The sequence below is a fragment of the Bombyx mandarina genome, chromosome 02 (genome assembly GCF_030267445.1).
Source record: "Bombyx mandarina strain Sakado chromosome 02, ASM3026744v2".
NCBI lineage: Eukaryota > Metazoa > Arthropoda > Insecta > Lepidoptera > Bombycidae > Bombyx > Bombyx mandarina.
In genome coordinates this window covers 1044977-1072325 of record NC_143209.1, presented here as the reverse complement: position 1 = coordinate 1072325, position 27349 = coordinate 1044977, and the positions used below count along the sequence as shown (strand labels likewise).

Here is a 27349-nt window from a genome sequence, read left to right as displayed (position 1 = left end):
TTCACCACTTTTTTATGTTTTTTATATTTTTAATATTCAAAAATGTTTAAAATATTTTTAATGTTCCTTCTTCTAATGTTTCAATATTCAAAATTCCATTTATGTCATCTTTATAACATGTTAACCTCTTTTAAGATTTACGCCATAAATCGTATAGAGGTTACATTAATCTATATATTAATACGTGAAGCAAAAACTTTGTATCCCTTTTTACGAAAATTGCGCGGACGGAGGAGTATGAAATTTCCCACACTTATAGAGAATATAGAGAAGGAGCGCAAAATGTTAATATTTTTTAAATTATGCATAAAAAATACATTAAATAAAAATACATTACACACACTACCCTGTCTTTGACAAACACACACACGCATGCATACTATTTGACCATTGTCAAACTTTTCTTATTGCTTATAGTCTGTCGTCAAATTGAGAATAGATTAAATATTGTTTGTCTTTATTAATATTTGTATAAAGTGTAGTCTTGGCGACATCTGTGATTATAGAAGTATAATAGTCTTTGACGATAGAATCATGACGGTATACAAACTTATAATTTCAATTAATTATAGTCGAATTTCGACTACTGTGGGACCACTAGTATATATAGATAGATAATGTAAACAGTACCTACTGACGTTTCGACCGGGTCAATTCATTTACGGATCTCCCTGCGCGCCCCCCTCACAGTGACAGGCCGTGATGATATCCGCAGAGCCGACACAAAAGCGACTTCACGGTTCGCCGGCGCCAAGACAGAGGCAATCAGCGTAATTAGATTACCGCCCCGCCTCGCCCCTATCCCCTCTCTTGCCTGAGGCCGCGTCGCTATGACACAGGTACAAAAGCTGTGTCATTTTGTACATAACCTTCACAGTTTTTTGCAAACCTACCGTTATACCGTTTACTGGTGGTAGGACTGTGAGTCCGCACGTGTAGGTACCACCACCCTGCCTATTTCTGCCGTGAAGCAGTAATGCGTTTCGGTTTGAAAGGGGGGCAGCCGTTGTGACTATACTGAGACCTTAGAACTTATATCTCAAGGTGTGTGGCGCATTTACGTTGTAGATGTCTATGGGCTTCAGTAACCACTTAACACCAGGTGGGCTGTGAGCTCATCCAAGCGTCTAAGCAACAACAAAAAAAAAAACTTTAGGTCTAACTCAAAATTTACCATCCGGCTTTGGAATGAGCTCCCCTCTATGGTATTGCCCAAGCGTTATGACATGTCCTACAAAAGCTGTGCATTTTGTACATAACCTTCACAGTCTTTTGCATACCTACCATTTTTAGTCACACTTTCTTAATTGTCGTTTTTCTATTCGATTAAATAATTTATTATAAATTAAAGGTACTAGAAACAGGTATACGAGATAAACTCTCGAGTACTGAATGATATAAAATGTGTTCATGTTTGAACTGACAACAGCTATAAGTAAAAACGGCTGAGGTAATTTTACGTAAAATTACGTACAAAAAAGAACACTTTCCCGAAACCTGGCACTTACCAACTCTGATTGTGCTGGCAACATTTTAAAAATCTAAAACTTTTTTATCTTCCTTTTTTGGCGGGAACGCGAACAACTAATCCGAGGGTCTCTGCAAGTGGATCGCTAGCTTTTTGGATGGGCGGAGCATCACGGTCGTTGTAGACGGTGACTGTTCTGATACCATGACCATTAACGCTGGCGTTCCACAAGGCTCGGCAAGGCTTTTCATCCTGTATATCAATGACATGCTGTCTATTGATGGCATGCATTGCTATGCGGATGACAGCACGGGGGATGCGCGATATATCGGCCATCAGAGTCTCTCTCGGAGCGTGGTACAAGAGAGACGATCAAAACTTGTGTCTGAAGTGGAGAACTCTCTGGGGCGAGTCTCCGAATGGGGTGAATTGAACTTGGTTCAATTCAACCCGTTAAAGACACAAGTTTGCGCGTTCACTGCGAAGAAGGACCCCTTTGTCATGGCGCCGCAATTCCAAGGAGTATCCCTGCAACCTTCCGAGAGCATTGGGATACTTGGGGTCGACATTTCGAGCGATGTCCAGTTTCGGAGTCATTTGGAAGGCAAAGCCAAGTTGGCGTCCAAAATGCTGGGAATCCTCAACAGAGCGAAGCGGTACTTCACGCCTGGACAAAGGCTTTTGCTTTATAAAGCACAAGTCCGGCCTCGCGTGGAGTACTGCAGCCATCTCTGGGCCGGGGCTCCCAAATACCAGCTTCTTCCATTTGACTCCATACAGAGGAGGGCCGTTCGGATTGTCGATAATCCCATTCTCACGGATCGTTTGGAATCTCTGGGTCTGCGGAGGGACTTCGGTTCCCTCTGTATTTTGTACCGCATGTTCCATGGGGAGTGCTCTGAGGAATTGTTCAAGATGATACAGGCATCTCGTTTTTACCATCGCACCGCCCGCCACCGGAGTAGAGCTCATCCATACTACCTGGAGCCACTGCGGTCATCCACAGTGCATTTCCAGAGATCTTTTTTGCCACGTACCATCCGGCTATGGAATGAGCTCCCCTCCACGGTGTTTCCCGAGCGCTATGATATGTCCTTCTTCAAACGAGGCTTGTGGAGAGTATTAAGCGGTAGGCAGCGCCTCGGCTCTGCTCCTGGCATTGCTGAAGTCTATGGGCGACGGTAACCACTCACCATCAGGTGGGCCGTATGCTCGTCTGCCTACAAGGGGAATAAAAAAAAAAAAACGTTCAATTCTAAAGATGCGATATTATAATATGAACAATCACAAACGTGTAAAATTCAGTTTTTAAGCTATTGCATAGCTTTTATCGCAGGCTTTGAGCGCGGCGACCGAATCAAGAAATTCCGTGACGAAAATAAAACCTAACACCCCCCACTCCGCCTACCATGTAGCTCGCGTTCAACACATTCACACGTTGCGCTTGTGAAGTGTTTGTGAATAAGCGCGCGGCGTGACATCGCACTGCATGCGTATCATGAAAAGTTTGCCCGTCTCTCTCTCGCGCGGTCTAGCTTGTGAGTGTGAAGGGGACAGTTAATGTTTTATTTTTGTTAATGTTTATAAGCATGTTTATAATGCATAAGTTGATAAAAAATGCTATGCAATAGCTTTACCGCGACAGTCCCCTAGTGCCACACGTGTTTTTTTATTTTAACATAGTATTCATTCCAATTGTTGCTGTTACAATAATTAATTAACGCAACATTTTCAGTTAATATTAAAAAATTTGACGCTGGCAACAACGGCGTCGCAAATAGCCGATTACCCAACTGAAATGAGAAAAAAAAACATGAAATCTATAAAAATAGTTCTAAACGACTGCCAGAGCGACTGAGTTTCTCGAAGGATCTTCTCAGTGGGTCGCGATTCCGATCCTTTGGTAGATTCCACGAAGCACTGCTTTTACTTAAGGCTAATTCACTAGGCTGAGCCCCGTGGGCTCGCCTACACGTCCGGTGAAGCTAGCTTTTTTTTCTACCTAATCTGATAGCCTTGAGAGGTTATACCTTAACTACTAGGTGAGCTCACGGGGCTCAAACCTGACGACCTTGCTAACACGAATCCTAGCAAGAGCCGTGCTTCGCAGATTTTACCAGCGGATCGGAAACGCGACATACTGAGAGGATCAGGCGAGAAACTCAGTGGGCTGTGCCTATGGGTTAATTTACTCGTCGAGCCCTCGCAAGCGACGGGTTCGACGAGAACGATGACCGGTGCTTGAGGTACCTAAAAGCACCGTTAGTGGATCGGGAGGATCCGAAATGACGTGTTTTGGGCGACGTCGACTGCTTTCCATTCTGTCCGCAGGATCGGGAATGGAAGCTGGCATTAACCCGTCGAGGTTACTAGAAGTAGGTAGCCAAAAAAAAGCTACTTTCAGTGCGTATTGTGAATCAGCGTGGTGTGGTTCTGCCTTATATTTAAATTATGTCGAAAAGCAATCCTTTTAATAGAACATTGACGTACGACCACATATGACGACGCGTATAGCTGAAAGTAAGTATTGCACTTTTTGACGAAGCCTCTGTCTCTATAATCTGACGAAGCGTGTTGCGGATAATAATATTATATACTTTTTATTACACTGTCATTAACTACTCTTGTCATTAAATACTAATTATGTATATTAAACTAGAGGTCCCGCAGTAGTCGCTATTCGCCTATAATTAATTGGAATTGTAAGTTTGTACACTATTATGATTGTATTTTATACTTCAATAATCACAAATTTCGCCAAGACTACACTATAAAAAATATTAAGAAAGACAAACAATATTTAATCTATTCTCAATTTGACAACAGACGTCAAGAACAAAAGTTTGACAATAAATAGTATGCATGCGTGTGTGCGTCAAATACACGGTATGTAGTGTGTTTAAAGTTTTCTTTATTGATTCAATGTATCTTTTATGCATTATTTTAAAAAAATATTAGCATTGTGCACTTCTTCTCTATATTCTGTATAAGTGTAGAAAATTTCATACTCCTCCGTCCGCGCAATTTTCGTAAAAAGGGATACAAAGTTTTTGCTTCACGTATTAATATATAGATTTTCTAAATTAACTAAATTAACTAACTAAAATTAGATTATTCGTTCATAAAATGCTTCGGTAAAAAGCTAAAACGAGATTATTTTCGTCAATGGGCCATCTACGCCTAACATTACAAGCGAACGAATTGTTTTGGTTTTTACTACGTACACATACATAAATGCAGTCAACTACCGTCTACAAAACAAGATATTATTTTTTTATTTTATTTTTTATATTTTTTTTATTTAAACGTTTTAAAATTATGAAAAAGTCAACACGAGTTCTGAACAAACAAATCGTGCTCAAGGGTCCGGTGCCCGCTGGGCCGGCGAGCGCGGTGTTTGGTTTACGTGACCAGGGCCTCACTTCGCGGACAGGATATTTACAGTCTAATTAATACATGTCGAACGTTCCTAAATTATATTTATTTATTTATAATAGCGGTACTTAGCGATCGTGTGAATGGTACGGCGAATGTGTCCAGTGTGCTGAGTGCGAGTTCTTTAACGTTCTCGATAGCGTAAAAGTTAACTCAATTTTGTATGCATTTTTTTTTTTTACCTACCTATGCTGATAGCCTTGAGAGGCTATTTCAGCTTCACCCTAACGTGTGTAGGTGAGCTCACGGGGTTCAAGCCGGAGAGTTGCTAACACTGACCCTAGCAAGAGCAGTGCTTCGCAGAATCCACCACCGGATCGGAAACGCGACCCACTGAGAAGATCCGGCGAGAAACTCAGTGGGCTGTATCTAGGGGTTAATTCGCTCGTCGAGCCCTTCGTCGCAAGCAACGGGTTCGACGAGGACGGTGACCGGTGCTTGTGGTGCCTAAAAGCACCGTTAATAGATCAGGAGGATCCGTAATGACGTGCTTTGGGCGACGTCGACTGTTTACCATTCGGTCTATAGGATCGGGTATGTAGTTTCCAGCGGCCACGACAAGAGAATTCTCATGTCGTGCCGCCTTCTCGAAATGGTTTTTATGAAGTTGGAACAGCGCCCCTAGCGGCAAACGTAGGCAAACGATCCCATTCCATACAAATATGAGCTAACTTTTACGCTATCGAGTACGTCAAAAAACTAGCACTAAGCACACTGAACAACGAAGCGTGGCCTGACTAGTAATGGTATCGAGCGACACGACTCTGCTGAGCCCACTGAGTTACTTTACTGGTGGTAGGACCTCTTGTGAGTCAACACGGGTAGGTACCACCACCTTGCCTATTTCTGCCGTGAAGCAGTAATACGGTTTGAAGGGTGGGGCCAGTATGTAACTATACTGAGACCTTAGAACTTATGTCTCAAGGTGGGTAGCGCATTTACTTTGTAGATGTCTATGACAGAGCCCAGGTGAGCTGTGAGCTTGTCCACGCATGCAAATACTAAAAAATATTATTCTCGCCAGATCTTTTCAGTGGGTCGCGTTTCCGATCCGTTGGTAGATTCTGCGAAGCACTGCTCTTGATAAGGCTAGTGTTAGCAAATTCTCTCAGGTTGAGCCCATGAGCTCACCTATCCGTCCGGGCGTAGCTAAAATAGCCTCTTAGGCTACCAGCAAATAGGTAGGGACAAAACGAGGATCTACACAAAAAAGACATTGAAGGTAGGATAATAATTGACAAGTGAAACATAGATCTTATGACTAAAGATAGATAGCATTCCCGTAGTAATTTTCATGGGATCCACAAATCACATGACCATTTCGGTAATGAATTCGATACGAGATATATATCAAAAGAAACAAAGAAATTAATTTAGGTCAAGAAACGACAGCAGATCTAGCGATTTTTATCTACTTTTTTCTAGGAATGGACAGTCAATGTAAGGAGAATTCTTCGCATCATTACAATTGACGGTAGCCCACTGAGTTTCTCGCCGGATCTTCTCAGTGGGTCACGTTTTCGATCCGTTGGTAGATTCTGCGAAGCACTGCTCTTGTTAGGGCTAGTGTTAGCAACATTATCAGGTTAGAGCCCTTTGATCTCACCTACACGTCAAAGAGAAGCCGAAATAGCCTCACAAAGCTCTAAGCAAAGGAAGAAAAAAAAAACAATTGACTAATACCAGTGACAAAAGCGAAAGTGTTGTAATGAAAAACAAAACAAAATAACTCGGCCCCTTACTTAGCACCTACACAGAAAGCATTAACAAATATAAACGTCAAAATGACATTTCGCGCGTAGATTGACAGATGTGCGCGCCGCCATTATCGGTTGTGCAAACAAACGCCAAATGTCGCAGCGAAACGTTGTTAAACTAATTGTTAATTATCATTTTTATTTGATAAGCGAAGCCGGCGGGTCCTTTGATAAGTCGCGTTGATGCTGTTCGTTACTAAACGGCTTATTTCGGGCTAATGTTATCAAGATCGGCTTCGTTTTGGGGATGTGTTTTTGTTTTATCGGTACGAGCTCGCGGTGTTTAGGTTAGGAATGGAATTGCTTGGACGCAGCCGCCAGCCGTGATACGTGAGGTCGATATCTCCTTTGTATTTATTGTATGTTGGCTGTTTTTAAGACGCTATTATTAGCTCGGTTTTTTTTGTGAAGGCAGGAACGTTTACTGGTGGCCTTGAGGTCTTTCCAGTTCCTGGAGGGGTCGTCTCTCAGAGAAACTCAGTGGGCTGTGTCTGTGGGAAATCCTCGTCTATCATTCTCATCATAGTTCAGAAACGAGTCTGAAAAAAAAGGTGTTAAGTGGTTACTGGAGCCCATAGACATCTACAACGTAAATGCGCCACCCACCTTGAGATATAAGTTCTAAGGTCTCAAGTATAGTTACAACGGCTGCCCCACCCTTCAAACCGAAACGCATTACTGCTTTGACCCGTTCTGACTCACAAGATGTCCTACCACCAGTGATAAATAGTTGAAAACTTGCCCCAGATTACGCATTAACCGTGAATAATGTTTTCTAGTAACATTCCAGTCATTCCTACCAACTACTACTACTACTACTACAACTATCCACTTGCACTCGCACTTGATCTATAGATATCATAGAAAATCGATACGAACAAGATCAAAGTACCTAATAACCGTTCCCCGGTAAATAAAGATTAAAATAAATTAAAACTTACGCTTTCACGAACACGAAAACAAACAAATTAACGAACAATAAAAATAAATTGGCGATAACGCGAACTTGTGTCGCTCTTAATACGTTTTCAAACGAATATAGTCCGAAAGATCATAAAGATAAAGCACGTTATAAACTATAACGTTTTCGAACTGCTCTTTAAGTGACGACATACGATTTGGATGTGAGCAATTTGGCAGAAATCGTGGGGTGGCGACGAAACTTTTAGGGGATGACATTACCTATTCATTATGAGAATCTATTAGCCATAGTTTTATTGCTGACAGATTGGTGAATGAAATTAAGCGTTTTTTTTTTGAAGCAAAGGTATCTGTTTTCATAAGTACCTATTTAAATTATTGAGGATGTTATGTAATAATTTGTGAAATTACTTTGTGATGTTCCTATGAACTTAAATATATCTGTAGTTCTAAAAGAAAACTCTATAGTTCAGCAGTGGAAATATGAATGATGAAGGCAGTTAATTTAATGATCACCATGAATCGCTAAGCTCATGAAAATAAGTCATCTATCTTTAATTAACAGACTTCAAAAAAGGAGGAGGTTCTCGATTCGATCGTAAGTTTTTTTTTATGTTTGTTACCTAATTACTTTTGATTGGGTGAATCGATCTTGATGATTCTTTTTTTATTAGAAAGCTAACGCTTCCGTGTGGTCCCATTACAATTTAGTCCAATTCTGATAATGGTATCCACGAGAAAACCATATAAGTCTTAAATTTGCATTAAGTACGTGCGCGACAAATAAATGAATAACTCAATATCACGCCAACCGATTTCGATGATTATTGCTTTTAGCGTATATTAGTTAATTTGTTTTGGAATATCTTTTTTTTTCTATTTGAAGTCGGTTTTTGTTAAAGCATACCTTATTTAACTGTAAATATTCATGATTATAGAGTCAGACTATTTTTACGATTTTTTATTAAAAAAAAATTATTGCTTAGGATTTAATAAAACTTTTATGTATTTATTACGGATATAAGCGAACTAGCTGACGGCTCATTTGGCGTTGGCTGGCGAGACCTATTAACATTCCCTTGAATCATCACAAATATCTTCTTCAACAAAAATTCTTCTTCAACTTGGCAATCAAAACTCCTCCTAATGAAAATCACTTACGATTATTAATTAATTACTATCGGAAATAAAATTATGTATATTTTTTTCGATCTAATTTCATGGTGTACCCTCGCAATTTGTAATGGGATTAATCCGCGGACGCATTACGGGGTGCGTAAGTAACAAATGTCGTCCCAACATGGAGTCTGGTGCCCATAAATAATAAAAGTTACAAGAGATTAACATGTTGCACTTTGCAAATAGAAGTAATAGTTATTTTAACTGGCTAGATTTATTGGGTCGGTCGGGTGGCGATCTTCGCTCATCTGTGACTGTTTCGCTGATTTACTGGTGGTAGAATCTCTTGTGAGACGACGCGGGTAGGTACCACCACCCTGCCTATTTCTGCCTTAAAATCTCATCTATTCATTTTTACTACTATTCACTTAGGAAGTATTTCTTTACATCTTAATTTTGTATGCTGCTCTAATAATTTACGGCGGTATTTTTTAAATCTTTTCACTTGCTACAGTGGCGCCAGCTTCATTGGCTTATTTTCAGCGGACACTTTTCAATACGCTTAGATGGTGTTGCTCAGCTGCAGATAGGAACAGAAAGCGGTGCATTATAAAAAACAAACTTTTTCAAGGCTATGATCACGACCCTCAGTAATGAGGAAACCGACGCAAGGAGGAGGAGGAGGAGGAGATGGTGTTCTTTACTTCTAACCTCCATACGCATTTCATAGCCAAGTCAAGATTAGTCACATTTAATTATTATCATAAAAAAAATCGCGCAGGTAAACGAACATACAATCAAATCATCCTCATTTTCCTGTCCTTCTCCCAGTCACCTGGGGTCGGCGCAACATGTTTTCTCCTTCCATACTCCTCTATCATATACTATTTCTTCGCTCGCTCCCCTCTTACACATATCGTCTTTCACGCAATCCATCCATTTCTTCTTAGGTCTACCTCTTCCTCTATACCCTTCCACATTCATAGTTATCACTCTCGTACCAACCTCATTGTCATTTCGTCTCATCCCATGTCCATACCATCCCAAACGCGCACTTCTCAACTTCTCTGTCACAGGTGCCACTTTCAGACTTCCTCTAATATAACCAAATATGTAAGCCTAATCTTATATATAAAATTCTCGTGTCACAATGTTAGTTACGGTAGGCACTCCTCTGAAACGGTTTGACCGATTTTATATGCATGTTCAGTAGGTCTGAGAATCGGCTACTATCTATTTTTCATACCCCTAAGTGACAAGGGTTGTCCACCCCTAACATTTATTTATTTATTTGTTGGACAATTTTTTTTGTTATAATGTGCCATTGTGGTTGAATGAGGTTTTGTTATTTTTATATTCCCTGATCGTTCACAGCGCTACATACCTCTTTCACTCATTTACCACATCCTTACACACTTACAATAACTTAGTTTTTTCTTCTACACTAGAAATTCCCTAGAAATCTTATATATGCCAAAACAACGTTTGCCGGGTCAGCTAGTAACAATATATTATAATCTAAATATGTATAGTTTGTTTACAAGTATTGCTTAATGGATATGTTAAGATAGAAAAGATGGGTTTGCGATACCCTGCAGGGCTCAGCACATTCTTTATAAATATTAATCGCCATCCTTGGTCTCAAAACAAATCCTTCTCAGTTTCCTTTAAGCTCCTAAATCTATAGGGAGACGTCAAGAGTTATTTATTCTGGTAATACCGATAAATCAAGTCTCCGGTTTTGCGAATCGATGGAGAATATGCTCTACTTTTGTTTTTATCGGGCGTTTCCTTCCGATCTCTCGTTAGGAACTGTCTGGTGAGCACATAGGCGTGAGTTTCGCTGTATCGTGGAGGAGAATTGTCTGGCGAACCTGCAGGCCTGTCATTATAAGTGTGGAGGTATTCATACTGTGATATCTGGGAACCTAGGTTACCTAACTGAACTTTAGCTGAAATTAATTGACCGTCTATGGATAAGAAAATTTTCTCAACGATAATTTCTGATGCTGATCTGTTTTTTTTTTTAAAATAAGACAACGATCCTTTCGCATACCTATGCCCAAACAGAACAGAAGCGTTAAAAAAATTAAATCTAACAAATCATTCCTTAAATAATAAACCACTTTTTTATGTTTGAATTATTACTGGTGGCCCTGAGGCTTTTCCAGATTGACCAGGACAGGTGGGCGAGCAAAGGCTCAGCCAGAAGGGGTGGAATTTGCTAACAGCTGTCCGAGCGCCTCCGAAGGAGACCTAACAACTCAAGAGCAGTTGCTTCGCGTATGAATCTACTACCGGATCGGAATCGCGACCCGCTGAGAAGATCCGGCGAGAAACTCAGGGAGCTGATGTATGGGTTAGGTTGCACGTTGAACTCTTTGCCGAGTTCGATGAGTACGGCTACCGGGGTCCCTAAGCCTGCTCCTAGTGTTAGAGCTGAAGGCGTCTTATATAAAGGTTATTGGATTTGATGGATCCGTAAGGACGTGTCAAGGGCACCTAGAATCACTGTGATCATCCACAGTGCGTTTCCGGAGGTATTTTCTGCCACGTGTTGTCTAACTTTGGAATGAGTTCCTCTCTACGGTATCGCACGAGCGCTACCATATGTATTGGACGAGGTTTACGGCATTGCTGATGTCCATGAGCACCAGACGGTGACCACTCTACGCCGGATGCTCATCTACTAAGAGGTCAATAAAAAAAATACTAACAATATTGCTGTGGGAGTAGCTCAAATTAAAAAAACAACACAGTTTACGGAAAAATAAAAGAAATGTATTTATTTCAGCCCCATATAAAGCCCGATCGCCATCTTGAACTTTTATCGTCCATCTCTTTCTTACCCATAATTCATCTCTTTCACTCTAAGCATTCCGTTTCCCACGTTGTTGTTCAAGAATACTGAACCACGTGACTACAGAATTAATATTAATTGGCTTTAGATTGGCATTGTAATCAGTAATCTATATATTAATACGTGAAGCAAAATTTTTTTACCCATTTTTGCGAAAATTGCGCGGACGGAGGAGTATGAAATTTTCCACACTTATAGAGAATATAGAGAAGAAGTACAAAAAGCAATTTTTTTTAAAAATAATGCATAAAAGATACATTAAATCAATAAAGAAAACATTACACACACTACATACCGTGTATTTGACGCACACACGCATGCATACTATTTATTGTCAAACTTTTATTCTTGACGTCTGTTGTCAAATAGAGAATAGAATATGGTTTGTCTTTCTTAATATTTTTTATAGTGTAGCCTTGGCGAAATTTGTGATTATGGAAGTATAAAATACAATCATAATAGTGTACAAACTTACAATTCCAATTAATTATAGTCGAATTTCGACTACTGCGAGACCTCTAGTAATATTAATTGACTTTAGTTTGGCATTGTAATCAGTAATCCAGTTTTTCCTGTCGGAATCCTATATTCTTAGTAGAGCAGCATCCGGAGCGTATCCAATAAAATAACACTACCCGAATACAAATCACTTACCAAGTAAAACTTTAGATTTACTTTGGAATACGTTTAGTTGATACGTGAACAGAACGGATAGTGTAGCAGACACGCGAACGTGCTCACGGTGCGCCTGATGTTAAGTGGTTACTGGAGCCCATAGACATCTACGACGTAAATGCGCCACCCACCTTGAGATATAAATTCTAAGGTCTCAAATATAGTTACAACGGCTGCCCCACCCTTCAAACCGAAACGCATTACTGCTTCACGGCAGAAATAGTCAGGGTGGTGGTACCTATCCGCGCGGACCCACAAGAGGTCCTACCTCCGCCAGTACTCAGAGACGAGTCGGCGTAAATACTACCCAAGCTTAGAGATGCGATCGGAAACTCAGTAGCTTTTTACAACACACTACCTACTCCCTACCCTTCAAAGCGGAACCTATTGCGCGGCACTAATAGCAATGCAGAGCTTTCATTATTTCTGACACGCTGTTATTCCTTCATAGTGAAAGTCGTGAATCGATATTAGTCTTACCGGATCCTGTGCAGCGAATTGTAAGACGTCGCCCTAAGCACGTCATTTCCGATCCTCCAGATCCATGAACGGTGCTTTTAGGTACCTCAAGCACCGGTCACCGTCCTTACCGAACCCGTCGCTTGCGATGAAGGGCTCGGTTCGTAAATTTACCCACAGACACAACCCACTGAGTTTCTTGCCGGACTTTCTCAGTGGGTCGCGTTTCGGTGGTAGATTCCGCGAATCACTGCTCTTGCTAGGGCCAATGTTAGCAACATCGTCAGGTTTGAGCCCCACGAGCTCACCTATATGCTAGGCCCTGCTAGGGTAACGCTAAAATAGCATCTCAAGGCTCTCAGCATAGTCAAGAAAAAATTAGTCACGTGCTTGCTTTGTAATATTGGTAATTATTACAATATTTGAACGGTAGTACTGTTACAGCCGTGTACCTTGATTCGAGCAAACGCACCCCCCATTCCCCCTGTCCCCCTGTTCCCCCATCCCCCCGTCCCCCCTGTCCCTAAGCCGAGCCTGTTCACTTTAACTGCGCTCTCGTGAGTTTTGTAAAGACATGTGAACAGACCCTTACATGTTTAATACTACCAACAATTAATAAAGTCTAAGTCTAGATCTTTTGTCTCCAGGTGCCCCTCACGCACTCCTCGGCAAGACTCGGCGTCCCCGCACCGCCTTCACGTCCCAGCAGCTTCTGGAGCTGGAGAAGCAGTTCCGGATGAACAAGTACCTGTCCAGGCCGAAGCGGTTCGAGGTGGCCACCAGTCTGATGCTCACTGAGACTCAGGTAGGATAAAGGGGATTTATTGTTGACAGGGACTGTGATGGCAATGCGTTGGGATTGCTGTGGCGCTCATCCCAATTACAGAACATGAGTTAAGATAGTCGTAACCTTTAAAACACTTTATTTATTTATTACAAGGAGAACAAACAGCCAAGTCAACATAATATTATAATATAACAATACTATATAAAATAACATATATCTATAATATAACATTACTGGTGGTAGGACCTCTTGTGAGTCCGCACGGGTAGGTACCACCCCCCTGCCTGTTTCCTCCGTGAAGCAGTGATGCGTTTCGGTTTGAAGGGTGGGGCAGCCGTTGTAACTATACTGAGACCTTAGAATTTATATCTCAAGGTGTGTGGCGCATTTACGTTGTGGATGTCTATGGGCTCCAGTAACCACTTAACACCAGGTGGGCTGTGAGTTCGTCCAACCATCTAAGCAATAAAAAAATAATAAAAAAGATGTCAATGGGCTCCGATAACCACTTAATCCCGGATGGTCCGACCATTTAAGCAACAAAAAAAACTCTAAAAAAAATTTATTAAAAAAAGTGCCTCGTAAATGAGCCATAAAACGAACATACAACAATCGCCACTTACATTCGACTCACCTCAAGCCTTTGACAATTGCTTCTGACGTCACCTGTCACTTTGACAGATGTCAGGATTTGCGTCGTACAAATGTGTAGCCAGATTACGGGGGAGGTTATGTTATCACTCGGGGCGGGTTTTACTCGGGTTGACAGATTAAGAGCTAAGTCGAGGGTCGCATGGGGATGTCTAAGGTGTTTTGCGGGTTTTATGTTCACGCCGGATTTTGTGTTGTCAAATAAGGAAAATGTCAATATTTTTACTCGAGAAACTATAGAGACTAGTGGTTCCCCAGTAGTCGAGATTCGGCTTTATTTATTAACTAGCTGACCCAGCAGACTTCGTAGTGCCTCAATCGATAAATAAAAGACCTAAGCTTTTGTATAAAATAAACTTAAAACAAACAAAAGGAATCCGTCCGACGGGGGACACATCAAAGGAAAGACAATTTTCATATTTATCTACCTTTTAAACCTTCTTTGGACTTCCACAAATAATTCAAGACCAAAATTAGGCAAATCGGTCTAGCCGTTCTCGAGTTTTAGCGAGACTAACGAACAGCAATTCATTTTTATATTTATAGAAGATAGAAGATTAACATCAACAATTCGATATCTTAAATTGAAATTCAATTAACTTTATGTAAATAGCTGCAGAAGTTTTTCTTTATGATATTGTTTTCAACTTTCAAGCTTTAAATGGTTCTCCTGAAAAGCTGTAAAAATATCGCTAACCAATTAGCCTCCCGCCCTTCGATATGCTTTATTCCCGGGACTCTATATTTAGGAACAGTTCGCCAATGTCCAAGGAAGGGCGTTGCGTGAGGTTTTATTGCTGACTTACCATACTCTGTGGTCCTAAACATGCTACTGACCATACACTGTCGTGCTTGAATGCTCTTTCTTCTTCTCAATCGTGTCACTCTTGACAGAGTGGTCGTGATCGTCATGTAGTGTTGGAAGGGGCAGACTTGATGCGTCTCACGATGTCCCGCCATCTCTCCCTGCTCGAGGCCATTCTACTGCACTCATATAGAGGACCTCCCACTGCAGTTTTAATTTGGTCGGTCCACCGCATTGGTGGCCTCCCGCGCGGTCTTGTACCATCAATGCTTCCCTGTACAACGAGGCGTTCTATGGGCCGGCCATCTCGTCGCGAAACGTGTCCGAAGAAATCCACCATTCGAGACTGTACTATAGCAAATAGACGCTGCTTGATGCCGAGTTCCTGAAGTATTGAAGATTGAATATCCGCTTAAGCTTTTTTTTTGGTTAGGAGGAATTCGCCGGCCTTCCGCCCTCTACTGGGGATCGAGGGCGGGGCATCTCGGAGTCAGAATGAGTAAAACCTCCTGTCGCTCAACAACCCACGACCGAACCTCGCATGAGACCAGAACTCATGAAAAGGCAAAGGGGGGAATCTCCCATTACCCTCCCAGCTATCTCTTGAAAGTTTTAAACTTTAACAAATTTGTTAGAATGGTTTTTTTTAGGTCATGCAGTATTAGTCATTAGAGTTGAAAGCCTAATTGATAGAGTGAGGATGCGATCTATTGAAATCCCATTTGAATTGGATTCATCATGACCCGACATGGAAATTGTTTAGTATCAAAAGAAGAATCGCGTAGTTTAGAAATTTCTTTAAAAAAGGGTTATTTTTTTTTTTCAATCTATTTAAGTTTATTAAATTTATTTAAGTTTTTCAAAATTAATAATACATAACTTTTGTTGACGACTGTCGCAACAGTAAATATGTGTATATACACGCACGTGAGCATATAGTTAGCTAATGAATAAAACTCTTGTCCACAGGTAAAGATCTGGTTTCAGAACCGCAGGATGAAATGGAAAAGATCGAAAAAGGCCCAACAGGACTCTAAGAACAAGGACCCTCAGCATTCAGACGAGAAAAACAAACCGAAAGAGCAGACGGACGCGGAGAAGACATTGACAGCTGATCTGACAGCTGTCAAACCGCCGCCGATGCTCGACAGGGACAGAATTATCGCGCTGGAACGAGAAAGGGCGATGGCGGCCGCTAATTTTAATTCGAATCTGGAGAATCGACGCGGATTGGTCGTGATGTCTCAAGATGGCAGCCGACCCGGCATTGACATGTTTAGGCCGTACGTGGTATGAAAATAAACGATTTTTCTTTTTGTTAATGTTTAACAGTGTTTCTCCCTGTGTATAGTATTTTTTTAAGTAATTAGAGACGTAATTTAACATAATTGTTACGTGTTTATGAGTAATGGTGTTAAAAATGGCGGACGTTCGACTAACCGTTAAATTTTATATAAAATACGGTATTTGACAAAAAATTAAAACCTCAAATTACTTTAATTTGAAAGTGATATTTTTCGGCGAATATTTATGTTTTTGCGCTTGTATGTTAAAAAAAAGCAAACAATCATTCACTATTAAAACTTTTTAGCCACTGAAAGTTTCCCAATCTCACGGTAATCAATAATGTCATATTATTAGTCCGTCCGCCAGAAAATATACTAGTCGTAAAAAATGACCGGCTGTTTTTTTTTGATAATCAAAAGAAAAGGCTTTTGTTTATTTTCGTGATCTGCCAATACTTGCCATTGAATGTCTGCTGTATCTACACTGTGTACGGATAAATTTAGTTTTTCTTTCTTATCTTCTTTTGTTACCTATTCTTTTTTTATTGCTTAGATGGGTGGACGAGCTCACAGCCCACCTGTAAAAAAAGTCTAAAGTCTCAGTATAGTTACAACGGCTGCCCCACCCTTCAAACCGAAACGCATTACTACTTCACGGCTGAAGTAGGCCGGGTGGTACCTACCCGCGCGAACTCACAAGAGGTCCTACCACCAGTGGTTTTGCGATCAAATAATCGATTAGTAAACAATTTCAATGAAACAAAGACAAACATTGTTTTGGTTATCAAAAAAATTTGTGGTCTTCTAATAAAATATATACTATATATACAGATTTAGTCTAGTCTTTTATAATTATTGTATAGAGTGTGAATAGTGTATAGATTAGTATAAGAAGTACATTTGTTTATAACAATGAAAATGAAAGTACCTATATAAATTATAAGTAGATTATATTTAAAAAAACAAACACAAACAGTATTGCGTTTTAAGCTATTGCATAGCTTTTATCGCGGGCTTTGAGCGCGGTGACCGAGTCAAAAAATTCCGTAACGAAAAAAAACCTAACACCCCCCACTCCGCCTACCATGTAGCTCGCATTCAACACAAAAACCCACTTTTTTTTTTCCTACCTATGCTGATAGCCTTGAGAGGCTATTTCAGCTTTTTGTATGTATGTAATATATTTATTCATAAAAAGTTACACTTACATTCAATACATGCCCTGCAAAACTGCTTACGCAGTTTGACTGCAGGTAACTCGCTTTATACAAACATAGCGTATAAACCATTCAACTAGCTTATACTATAATAACACAATTAATTTACGTAAATGGTTACAACGTATTTAACAAATGTTTTTTTAATAAGCTTTTAAATTTAGCAAGTATAGGCTCACGTCTTATGTCCTCGGGTAAACTATTGAGTAAGTATGGAACACGTTTTTTTAACGTTCTATCTCCATAGTAATTTTGTACCATGGGTATTTAAAATTTTCCTTTGGACATTGACCTTGTGCCAGTTTTATGTTGCACCAAGTTAGTTAAACGATCCTGTTTACTATGATTGTTTACAAGTAGAAGATATTTATGTTTCAGGCTAGCCGGTAAAATTTTACATATTTTATATAGTTTAGAGTAATCTCCTTTACATTGATTCTTTGTCTTTTTATTTACGAGTAATTTTAAAAATCTTGTTTGCAATGATTCTATTTTATCTATGTATGTTTTAAATGTTAATCCATAGCAATCAAGAGCGTAACTTATTATGGAATCCACTAGTGCAAAATATAAACATTTTAGTATTGACAATGGAACTTTAATAGTTAAATAATAAAACTTTTCTAGTAATATTCTTAATTTTCCACATACGTATTCTATGTGGGAATCCCAGGAAAAAGAGGTATCTATTTTTACTCCTAGGTATTTTACACAATTAACTTTTTCGATAGGATTACACGTGCAGTTAATTTTCTTATTGTGGAAGCAATCAAAGCTGTGGGCAATCAGAGGAGGCGGATTATCAATAGAACGTAAATACGGGGAGTGAATAATTATCATCTCTGTTTTGTCAGCGTTTAATAAAATGCCGTTATCATGTGACCATTTAACTACCGCATCCGCATCCTCTTGAACCCGGCGACACATTTCCGCGAGGTCGGTACTAGCGCTCAGAGTACAAAGGTCATCGGCAAACATGTGGGCGGAGCAGTGACGTAATACTCCACAGAGGCTATTTACGTGCATCAGGTAACACACGGGCCCACATCCGGAGCCCTGGGGAACTCCGCAGTTTACTTGTTTCTCCTCGCTGAACGCATCACCGACTTTCACACGGTAAGAGCGTACCCTGAAATAGTCGCTGAACCAAAGGTTCAGCGGCTGCTCCAGGCCGCACTCCTCCATTCCATTTAAGAGGGTTTCAGTCTTACCCTACCTTGTGTAGGTGAGCTCACGGGGCTCAAACCGGAGAATTGCTAACACCGCCCTAGCAAGAGCAGTGCTTCGCAGAATCTACCACCGGGTCGGAAGCGCGACCCACTGAGAAGATCCGGCGAGAAACTCAGTGGGCTGTGTCTGTGGGTTAATTCGCTCGTTGGGCCCTTCGTCGCAAGCGAGGGGTTCAACGAGGACGGTGACCGGTGCTTGTATTGCCTAAAAGCACCGTTAATGGATCAGGAGGATCCGTGATGACGTGCATAAAAAAACCCACGTTGCGCGTGTGTAGTGTTTGTGAATAAGCGCGCGGCGTGACGTCGCACTGCATGCGCATCATGAAAAGTCTGCCCGTCTCTCTCTCGCGTGGTCTAGCTAATGAGTGTGAAGGGGACAGTTAATGTTTTACTTCTGTTAATGTTTATAAATATAGCGTCGTCTTATTTTATTATTGGTTTAATATATAATTATTATTGTCTAATTATAATTGCATTGATAAAAAATGTTATGCAATAGCTTTACCGCAGCAGCCCCCGAGTGCCATTAGTATTTTTTTTTAATATACACAATATATTTTATAAGGAAATCAAGAGCGAATACAAATGGTCTCTCAAAATGGAGGTCTGAATTATAATTTTGGTGATAGCTAATATGAAATAGTCATACCGGACTATGATGTCCTTGTCGCTCATATCCACCTTGATGCGCGTCCGAGAGAGACAAAAGATGTTATTAGAGACAATTTCGTCAGGTCTGTAAGGCTATACGAGTGTGTATAGGAATTGGTCATAAGCGTTAGGCAGCGGCTTGGCTCTGCCCCTGGCATTGCTAAAGTCCATGGGCGACAGTAACCACTCACCATCAGGTGGGCCGTATACTCGTCTGCCTACAAGGAAAAATAAAGCGATAATTCTTTTTAGTAGTTTACACTTTATGCGTATTAACATAGAGTCGATCTATCGACGGTTCGCGCTCAGTGTTAAGACATCTTACGTTACAGTATTATAATGTTAATTATTTTTTTAGCGGTTTCATGGCCTGGTAACTAAAACCTTTAAGTCATATCTTATTTTAATTTATATTCTTATTTTTATGAAAAATGATAATATGGAGTGAAATTAAATGAAGATGATTAATTTGAGACATTAATCAACTGGGATGAAATTAAATGAGATAAGAAGATATGGGATGAAATATAATCTCAGTAAAATGGTGGTCATTTACTGAGATTTTTTCAGTGGACTTTTTGGAGGATCCCGAGAAGTTACGTCCAGCGGCCTTGGTTTCATTTTCCCACATTTGTGCACTTTCACAGATACTAAACAGTTAATAAACCACCATTATTACACATTTAAACCCGAAGAAACACTAAATAGACAAAATAAAACAAATCACACAACTTCACTCCTCGCGTTCCCGCCAAAAAGTCCTTATAATCTTAAGAAACTGTTTGTATATAGCATATACAGGGTGTGACTTTTCATATGCCGATTTCAAACAATATTAGCTCGGCATGCACGATCTGGTGTATGTAACGGAAGTCTTTAATGTTTTTTTGGTTTCCTACCTATTAGCCTGCGGTACCACAGCCCACTTGGTGTTAAGTGGTTACTAGAGCCCAAAGACATTTACAACGTAAACGCGCCACCGACCTTGAGATATAAGGTCTCAAATATAGTTACAACGGCTGCCCCAACCTTCAAACCGAAACGCATCGCTGCTTCACGGCAGAAATAGGCAGAGTGGTGGTACCTACCCGCGCGGATTCACAAGAGGTCCTATCACCAGTAATTACGCAAATTATAATTTTGCTTGGTTTGATTTTTATTACACGATGTTATTCCTTCACCGTGGAAGTCAATCGTGAACATTTGTTGAGTACGTATTTTATTAGAAAAATTGGTACCCGCCTGCGGGATTCGAACACCGGTGCATCGCTCAACACGAATGCACCGGACGTCTTATCCTTTAGGCCACGACGACTTCAACCAAACGCCAAATAGCCACTCCTCGCCTAGCTTAGCGTTTGTGACTAAATCGTATAGTCATGTTTAGCTTTTGACACAATAAATTTACACCCTGTATATAATACTTTATGCCAAACAATTCGTTATAAAAAAGTATCTAAGTATGTTTAGCTGTAAGAAAATAAAACAATGTATTAAAAATTAAAAACTAGTGTTTGTTTATATAAATTTATTAGTAAATATATTTTAAGAAGAAAAAAAAAGTCATTTTATTTATTTTTTTATCTGTACCCTAGTCGTTGAGATATGAGGTCCTTAACCTCATTGTGAGACGCCGGTTCCATACATCAAACAAAACACATGAGTGCTTCTTAGCAGAAATAGGCGGGTGTAACCTACCCGCGCGGGAACATAATGCGTCACAACATCGATTTTCATCTTTTATTGGACTTGATGGTTATCGTGGTATGGACATGTGGTGCGTAGAGAGAAGATGCATGTGACTAGGAGATGTATGGAAATGGTAGTGCAAGGTAGAGGGGGAAGAGGTCGACCGAAGAAGACATGGATGGAGTGTGTTAATGACGATATGAGAGAGAGAGAGGAGTGAGTGTTGAGATGACGGCTGATAGAAGAGAATGAGAGAGAAAAATTAGCTGTACCGACAACACTTAGTGGTCAATTAGTGATATAAGTGGTTACCTAAACATTAATAAGTTATATAAGTGTAGTGTAATCTCACGCGGCCCGCATCCGCATTTAATCCCTCCAGATCATCCAATCGCCGACCGAGCGGGCTGGTGGTCGTGGCGCCAACGACCGCCAGTCTGGCATCCCGAGGGGGAGAGTGATGGAAGAGATGTGCTCCGCACTAAACACCCGCCGTCCCCAGTGGAGGGCGTAAGTCCGGCGATTTCCTCATGACCAAAAATAAAAAAAAGATCATCCAATCCCGTTTCTTCAGGTTTTTTTTTTTTTTATTGCTTAGCTGTGTGGACGAGCTCACAGCCCACCTGATGTTAAGTGGTTACTGGAGCCCATAGACATCTACAACGTAAATGCGCCACACACCTTGAGATATAGTTCTAAGGTCTCAGTATAGTCACAACGGCTGCCCCACCCTTCAAACCGAAACGCAATTACTGCTTCACGGCAGAAATAGGCGGGGCGGTGGTACCTACCCGTGCGGACTCACAAGAGGTCCTACCACCAGTAATTACGCAAATTATAATTTTGCGGGTTTCATTTTTATTACACGATGTTATTCCTTCACCGTGGAAGTCAATCGTGAACATTTGTTGAGTACGTATTTCATTAGAAAAATTGGTACCCGCCTGCGGGATTCGAACACCGGTGCATCGCTTCAACACGAATGCACCGGACGTCTTATCCGTTAGGCCACGACGATAGCCGTCGAATCACCGTGGTATGTGAGGAATGTAGATCTTCGCGACTGCTTCACATTAGAATAAATACCTATCTGAATACAGCATCAGAATGCTTCTTTGGGAAAGCGACACGATAACTCTCTTATCATGACGGCTTATATGCTAACACGAAAAGCTACCGTGCCTTAGTATATCCTATTGGATCCTCTCGATCCACTTTGAGCTTTTAGGCACTCCAAGCACAGGTCACCTTTCGTGTGACTGACCGTTGGTAGGACCTCTTGGTGGTAGGCTACCACCTACTGGTGGTAGGACCTCTTGTGAGTCTGCACGGGTAGGTACCACCGCCCCGCCTATTTCTGCCGTGAAGCAGTAATGCGTTTCGGTTCGAAGGGTGGGGCAGCCGTTGTAACTATACTTGAGACCTTAGAACTTATATCTCAAGGTGTATGGCGCATTTACGTCGTAGATGTCTATGGGCTCCAGTAACCACTTAACACCAGGTGGGCTGTGAGCTCGTCCACAAATCCAGGCAATAAAAATAAAAATAAACTGTAGAACGCAACGAAAATTTCGACGTGCAATTTAACCCACAGACACAGCCCACTGAGTTTCTCGCCGGATCTTCTCAGTGGGTCGCGTTTCCGATCCGGTGGTAGATTCTGCGAAACACTGCTCTTGCTAGGGCCAGTGCTGACAAGTTCTCCCAGATTGAGCCTTCTACCAAACCGGTTAAGCAGGAATAGGCCCTATGAAGCTACCAGCGACTAGGTACGGAAAAAAATTAAAAATTCATCCTTCGATTTGACTTCACCTATGTAGTCGTAAAATTTGTATAATATAGACATTAGCGGGCTTTAGTGTAACAAAAAACTATGGATATTTTTATATCTATACTAATATTATATTATATTATATTGGAGGAAGCTGGTGCAAAAACTGGACCAAAGTGGTCATGACCCTCAGTAATGAGGAAACGACAAAGAAGAAGAAGAAGAAGAATATTATAAAGAGGAAAGATTTGTTTGTTTGTATTGAATAGGCTCCGAAACTACTGAACCGATTTGAAAAATTCTTTCACTGTTTGGAAGCTACATTATTCCCAGGTGACATAGGCTACAATATTTTTTGACAAAAATTAGGGACCCTTATTAAAACTCCAATAATGTAGCCCAAGGTGTAAAAACATTACCTAAAATATTCTTTACATCGCGTGCCCTGCGAAAACTATTGATGATAGAATAAAATAATGTACCACGACTTTGTAGAACACATTATTATTTACAAAAAGTGTCGCGACAGCATATGTCTAACTATTATAATTATGCCGCAATAAGTGTTTTTTTTATTTAAAAAAATAAAACAGCATCAAATATCGTTGAAATTTTTGTTAAAGACCCGAGCGGAGCCGGAGTGGGCCGCTAGTCTATACTTATTCTATACTAATATTATAAAGAGGAAAGATTTGTTTGTTTGTTTGTATTGAATAGGCTCCGAAACTAATGAAATGAATGAAAAAATTCTTTTACAGTTGGAAAGCTACGCTATCCCCGGGTGACATAGGCTATATTTGTTATATTTTCAAAAAAATTAGGGATCCTTATTAAAACTCCAATAATGTAACCCAATGTGTATAAAAATTACCTAAAATTCTTTACATCGCGTGCGCTACTTCCCAAGCGAAGCCGGGGCGGGCCGCTAGTATATATATATATAAAAAACCACGTAATACGCAAAACGAATGTAAATCTTGAATCGTCAGTAGCTACGGTCGAATTTCGCTCATCGGGTGAACGTTACTTGTAATAAAACAGTCTCTAAGAACGGAAGCAACAGACCCGGGCTAGCCAAGAGAACGTGCCGAAATTCCTCGACAACTGATCGTTAACAATAGTGAATTACGCCGAGAGTGGGGGTAAACGCCAATTCCAGTACGGCGACCATGATTTTTGGAGGGATTTTTTGTGGGAAAAACTTTGATTTGAATCTCTGTGGAACGGAATATGCTTTTTAGGGTAATTTGAAGTCGTCGCGGCCTAAAGGATAAGACGTCCGGTGCGTACGTGTTGAGCGATGCACCGGTGTTCGAATCCCGCAGGCGGATACCAATTTTTCTAATGAAATACGTACTCAGCAATTGTTCACGATTGACTTCACGGTGAAGGAATAACGTCGTGTAATAAAAATTACTTGTAATTACTTGTCGTAGGACCTCTTGTGAGTCCGCACGGGTAGGTACCACCACCCTACCTATTTCTGCCGTGAAGCAGTAATGCGTTTTGGTTTGAAGGGTGGGGCAGCCGTTGTAACTATACTTGAGACTTTAGAACTGATATCTCAAGGCGGGTGGCGCATTTACGTTGTAGATGTCTATAGGCTCCAGTAACCACTTAACACCAGGAGGGCTGAAGCTCGTCCACCTACATATGCCGCACTCAAGAATTCAAAGAGCCGCACTTTGCTGACCTCTGGTCTAGGCAGATCATAAGCTTCGTAGACCTGTCAAAACAAACCAACATAGCCTTTGTTATTTTTTTTCAATAAAAAATCTCACTATCCGTTCAAATCATGGTCACAGTACTAAATTTTCTGAAGTGCCCGACCGTCGGTATAAATTACTGTGGAAAAACTCATTCCACATTCCGACCTCATACGTCAGAGCGGGACGGAGTCAGGCCGTGCTCTCGCTCTGTAGCTTCTGTTTTTCTTCGTCGGTGCCGTATTACTAGTCACGATTTTATATCGACTAGTGATCCTCCGGTAGTCGAAATTCGACTATAATTAATTGAAATTATAAGTTTGTACACTATTATGATTCTATTGTCAAAGAATTGACATGACAAAGACATTATACTTCTATAGTCACAGATTTCGCCAAGACTATACTATAGACAAATAACTATGCTCAATTTGACCACAGACTTAAGCTATAACAAAAGTTTGACAATAAACAAAGAGTATATGTGTGTGTGTGTGTGTGTGTGTCAAATACATGTGGGTGTGTAATGTTTTCTTTATTGATTTAATGTATCTTTTAGGCATACTTTTTTTTAAATATTTACATGCACTCCTTCTCTAAATTCACTAAAGTGAGGGTAATTTCATACTCATCCGTCGGCGCAATTTTCGTAAATGATGATAAATTAATTTTGATGATTCTTTTATTATTAGAAAGCTGACGCTTCCCGTGTGGTCCCATTTCAATTTAATCCAATTCTGATAATGGTATCCACGAGAAAACCATATAAGTCTTAAATTTGCATTAAGTACGTGCGCGAAAAATAGATGAATAACTCAATAACTCAATATCACGCCAACCGGTTTCGATGATTATTGTTTTTAGTGTATATTATTATATTTGTTTTGGAATATCTTTTTTTTTCTATTTGAAGTCGGTTTTTGTTAAAGCATGTCTATTTACAATTTTGTTAAGAACTAGCGGCCCGCTCCGGCTCCGTTCGGGTCTTTAACAAAAATTTCAACGCTGTTGTTTTATTTGTTTAAATAAAAGAACACTTATTGCGGCATAACTACATAGTTAGACATATGCTGAAACTTTTTGTAAATAATAATGTGTTCTACAAAGTAGTATATTATTTTATTCTATCATCAATAGTTTTCGCAGGGCACGCGATGTAAAGAATATTTTAGGTATTTTTTTTTACACCTTGGGTTACATTATTGGAGTTTTAGTAAGGATCCTTATTTTTTTTCAAAAAATATTATAGCCTATGTCACTCGGGAATAGTGTAGTTTCCAAACAGTGAAAGAATTTTTCAAATCGGTTCAGTATTTTCGGAGCTTATTCAATACAAACAAACAAACAAATCTTTCCTCTTTATAATACATAGGTATTGACAATTTATGTTAACATTTTTTAATAACACATTTTATATTAAATAATGATTTTACCGAAATCTTGACTACGGATGCGGCCCCGGGGCGTGTCCCGGCGGTGATTGATGTCTTTTGTTTAAACAAACCGCTGTTTGTGTCGATACGGAGACGCCGAGATAACCACCCTCCACCCCCATCTCATTGTATAACGTATTAACCCCATTATAAAATATGTTTTTAAACGTTAACCATTGATATTCTATGTCTCTTATTGTTCTGTAAATATATCTGTAGTACAGTTTTCTGTACTGGTGGTAGGACCTCTTGTGAGTCCGCACGGGTAGGTACCACCGCCCTGCCTATTTCTGCCGTGAAGCAGTAATGCGTTTCGGTTTGAAAGGCAGGGCAGCCGTTGTAACTATACTGAGACCTTAGACCTCATATCTCAAGGTGCAGGCATTTACGTTGTAGATGTCTATGGGCTCCGGTAACCACTTAACACCAGGTGGCCTGTGGCTCGTCCACCCATCTAGGCAATAAAAAAATTTAATTAGATGATAATGTTACCAATAAAACCGGAGCGAATTACCGCTTTACCAGAGATCTAGGCCGAACAGTAGTATCGATCCATAAAAGCTTTCATCTTCATACCAGCACTTTTACTACTGCATTAATGAATGGCTTATCTTCTTTCTAGCTCTATTCTGCTTCAAGATTTAATTCTATCAGATTTCAATTAGTTTTTTCCCTACCCTATTCGTTGGTAGCCTAAGAGGCTATTCCAGCTTTTGTCGCAGAACAAAGAATATCTGGCGAAAAACTCAGTATGATACAGATTTCAATCAGAGCTATCAAGGTCTACCGCATTTGCCTACTACATACACACATACAAAAGACCTTTGAATGCATTAATATTCAAAAAGTCTTCCCGAAAAATAACTTTCACTTCGAACATAACCGTGTTAAAATGAATATAAATTCCTTTGTACGAAATCATATATTCATACGTGAAGCAAAAACTTTGTATCCCTTTTTACGAAAATAGCGAGGACAGAGGAGTATGAAATATCCCACACTTATAGAGAATATAGAGAAGAAGTGCACAATGCTAATATTTTTTTAAAATAATGCATAACAGATACATTAAATCAATAAAAAAAACATTACACACACTACATACCACACGTATTTGACGCACACACGCATGCATACTATTTATTGTCAAACTTTTGTTCTTGACGTCTGTTGTCAAATTGAGAATAGATTAAATATTGTTTATCTTTTTTAATATTTGTCTAAATTGTAGTCTTGGCGAAATTTGTGATTATAGAAGTATAAAATACAAACATAATAGTGTACAAACTTACAATTCCAATTAATTATAGTCGAATTTCGACTACTGCGGGACCTCTAGTAAAAAAAATAAAAAAAAATAGATACTATAACAGAACTGTCAATAAAACGTCAGAAAAGGGCGCGAATCGGCAGCCTGATGGCGGCGC

The 27349-nt window shown here is 40.1% G+C and overlaps 1 protein-coding gene across 1 annotated transcript in view; it reads left to right on the top strand.

The window, feature by feature from the left end:
- The window catches only part of LOC114252599 (motor neuron and pancreas homeobox extra-extra), a 43802-nt gene extending 26771 nt beyond the window's left edge, over positions 1 to 17031 (top strand). The window contains exons 4-5 of the mRNA XM_089732945.1: positions 13342 to 13499; positions 15907 to 17031. Coding sequence (XP_089589071.1) covers positions 13342 to 13499; positions 15907 to 16233 — 485 coding nt within the window. The 3' untranslated portion in view covers positions 16234 to 17031. The remainder of the gene's footprint in view (positions 1 to 13341; positions 13500 to 15906) is intronic.
- Positions 17032 to 27349: the final 10318 nt, after the last annotated feature.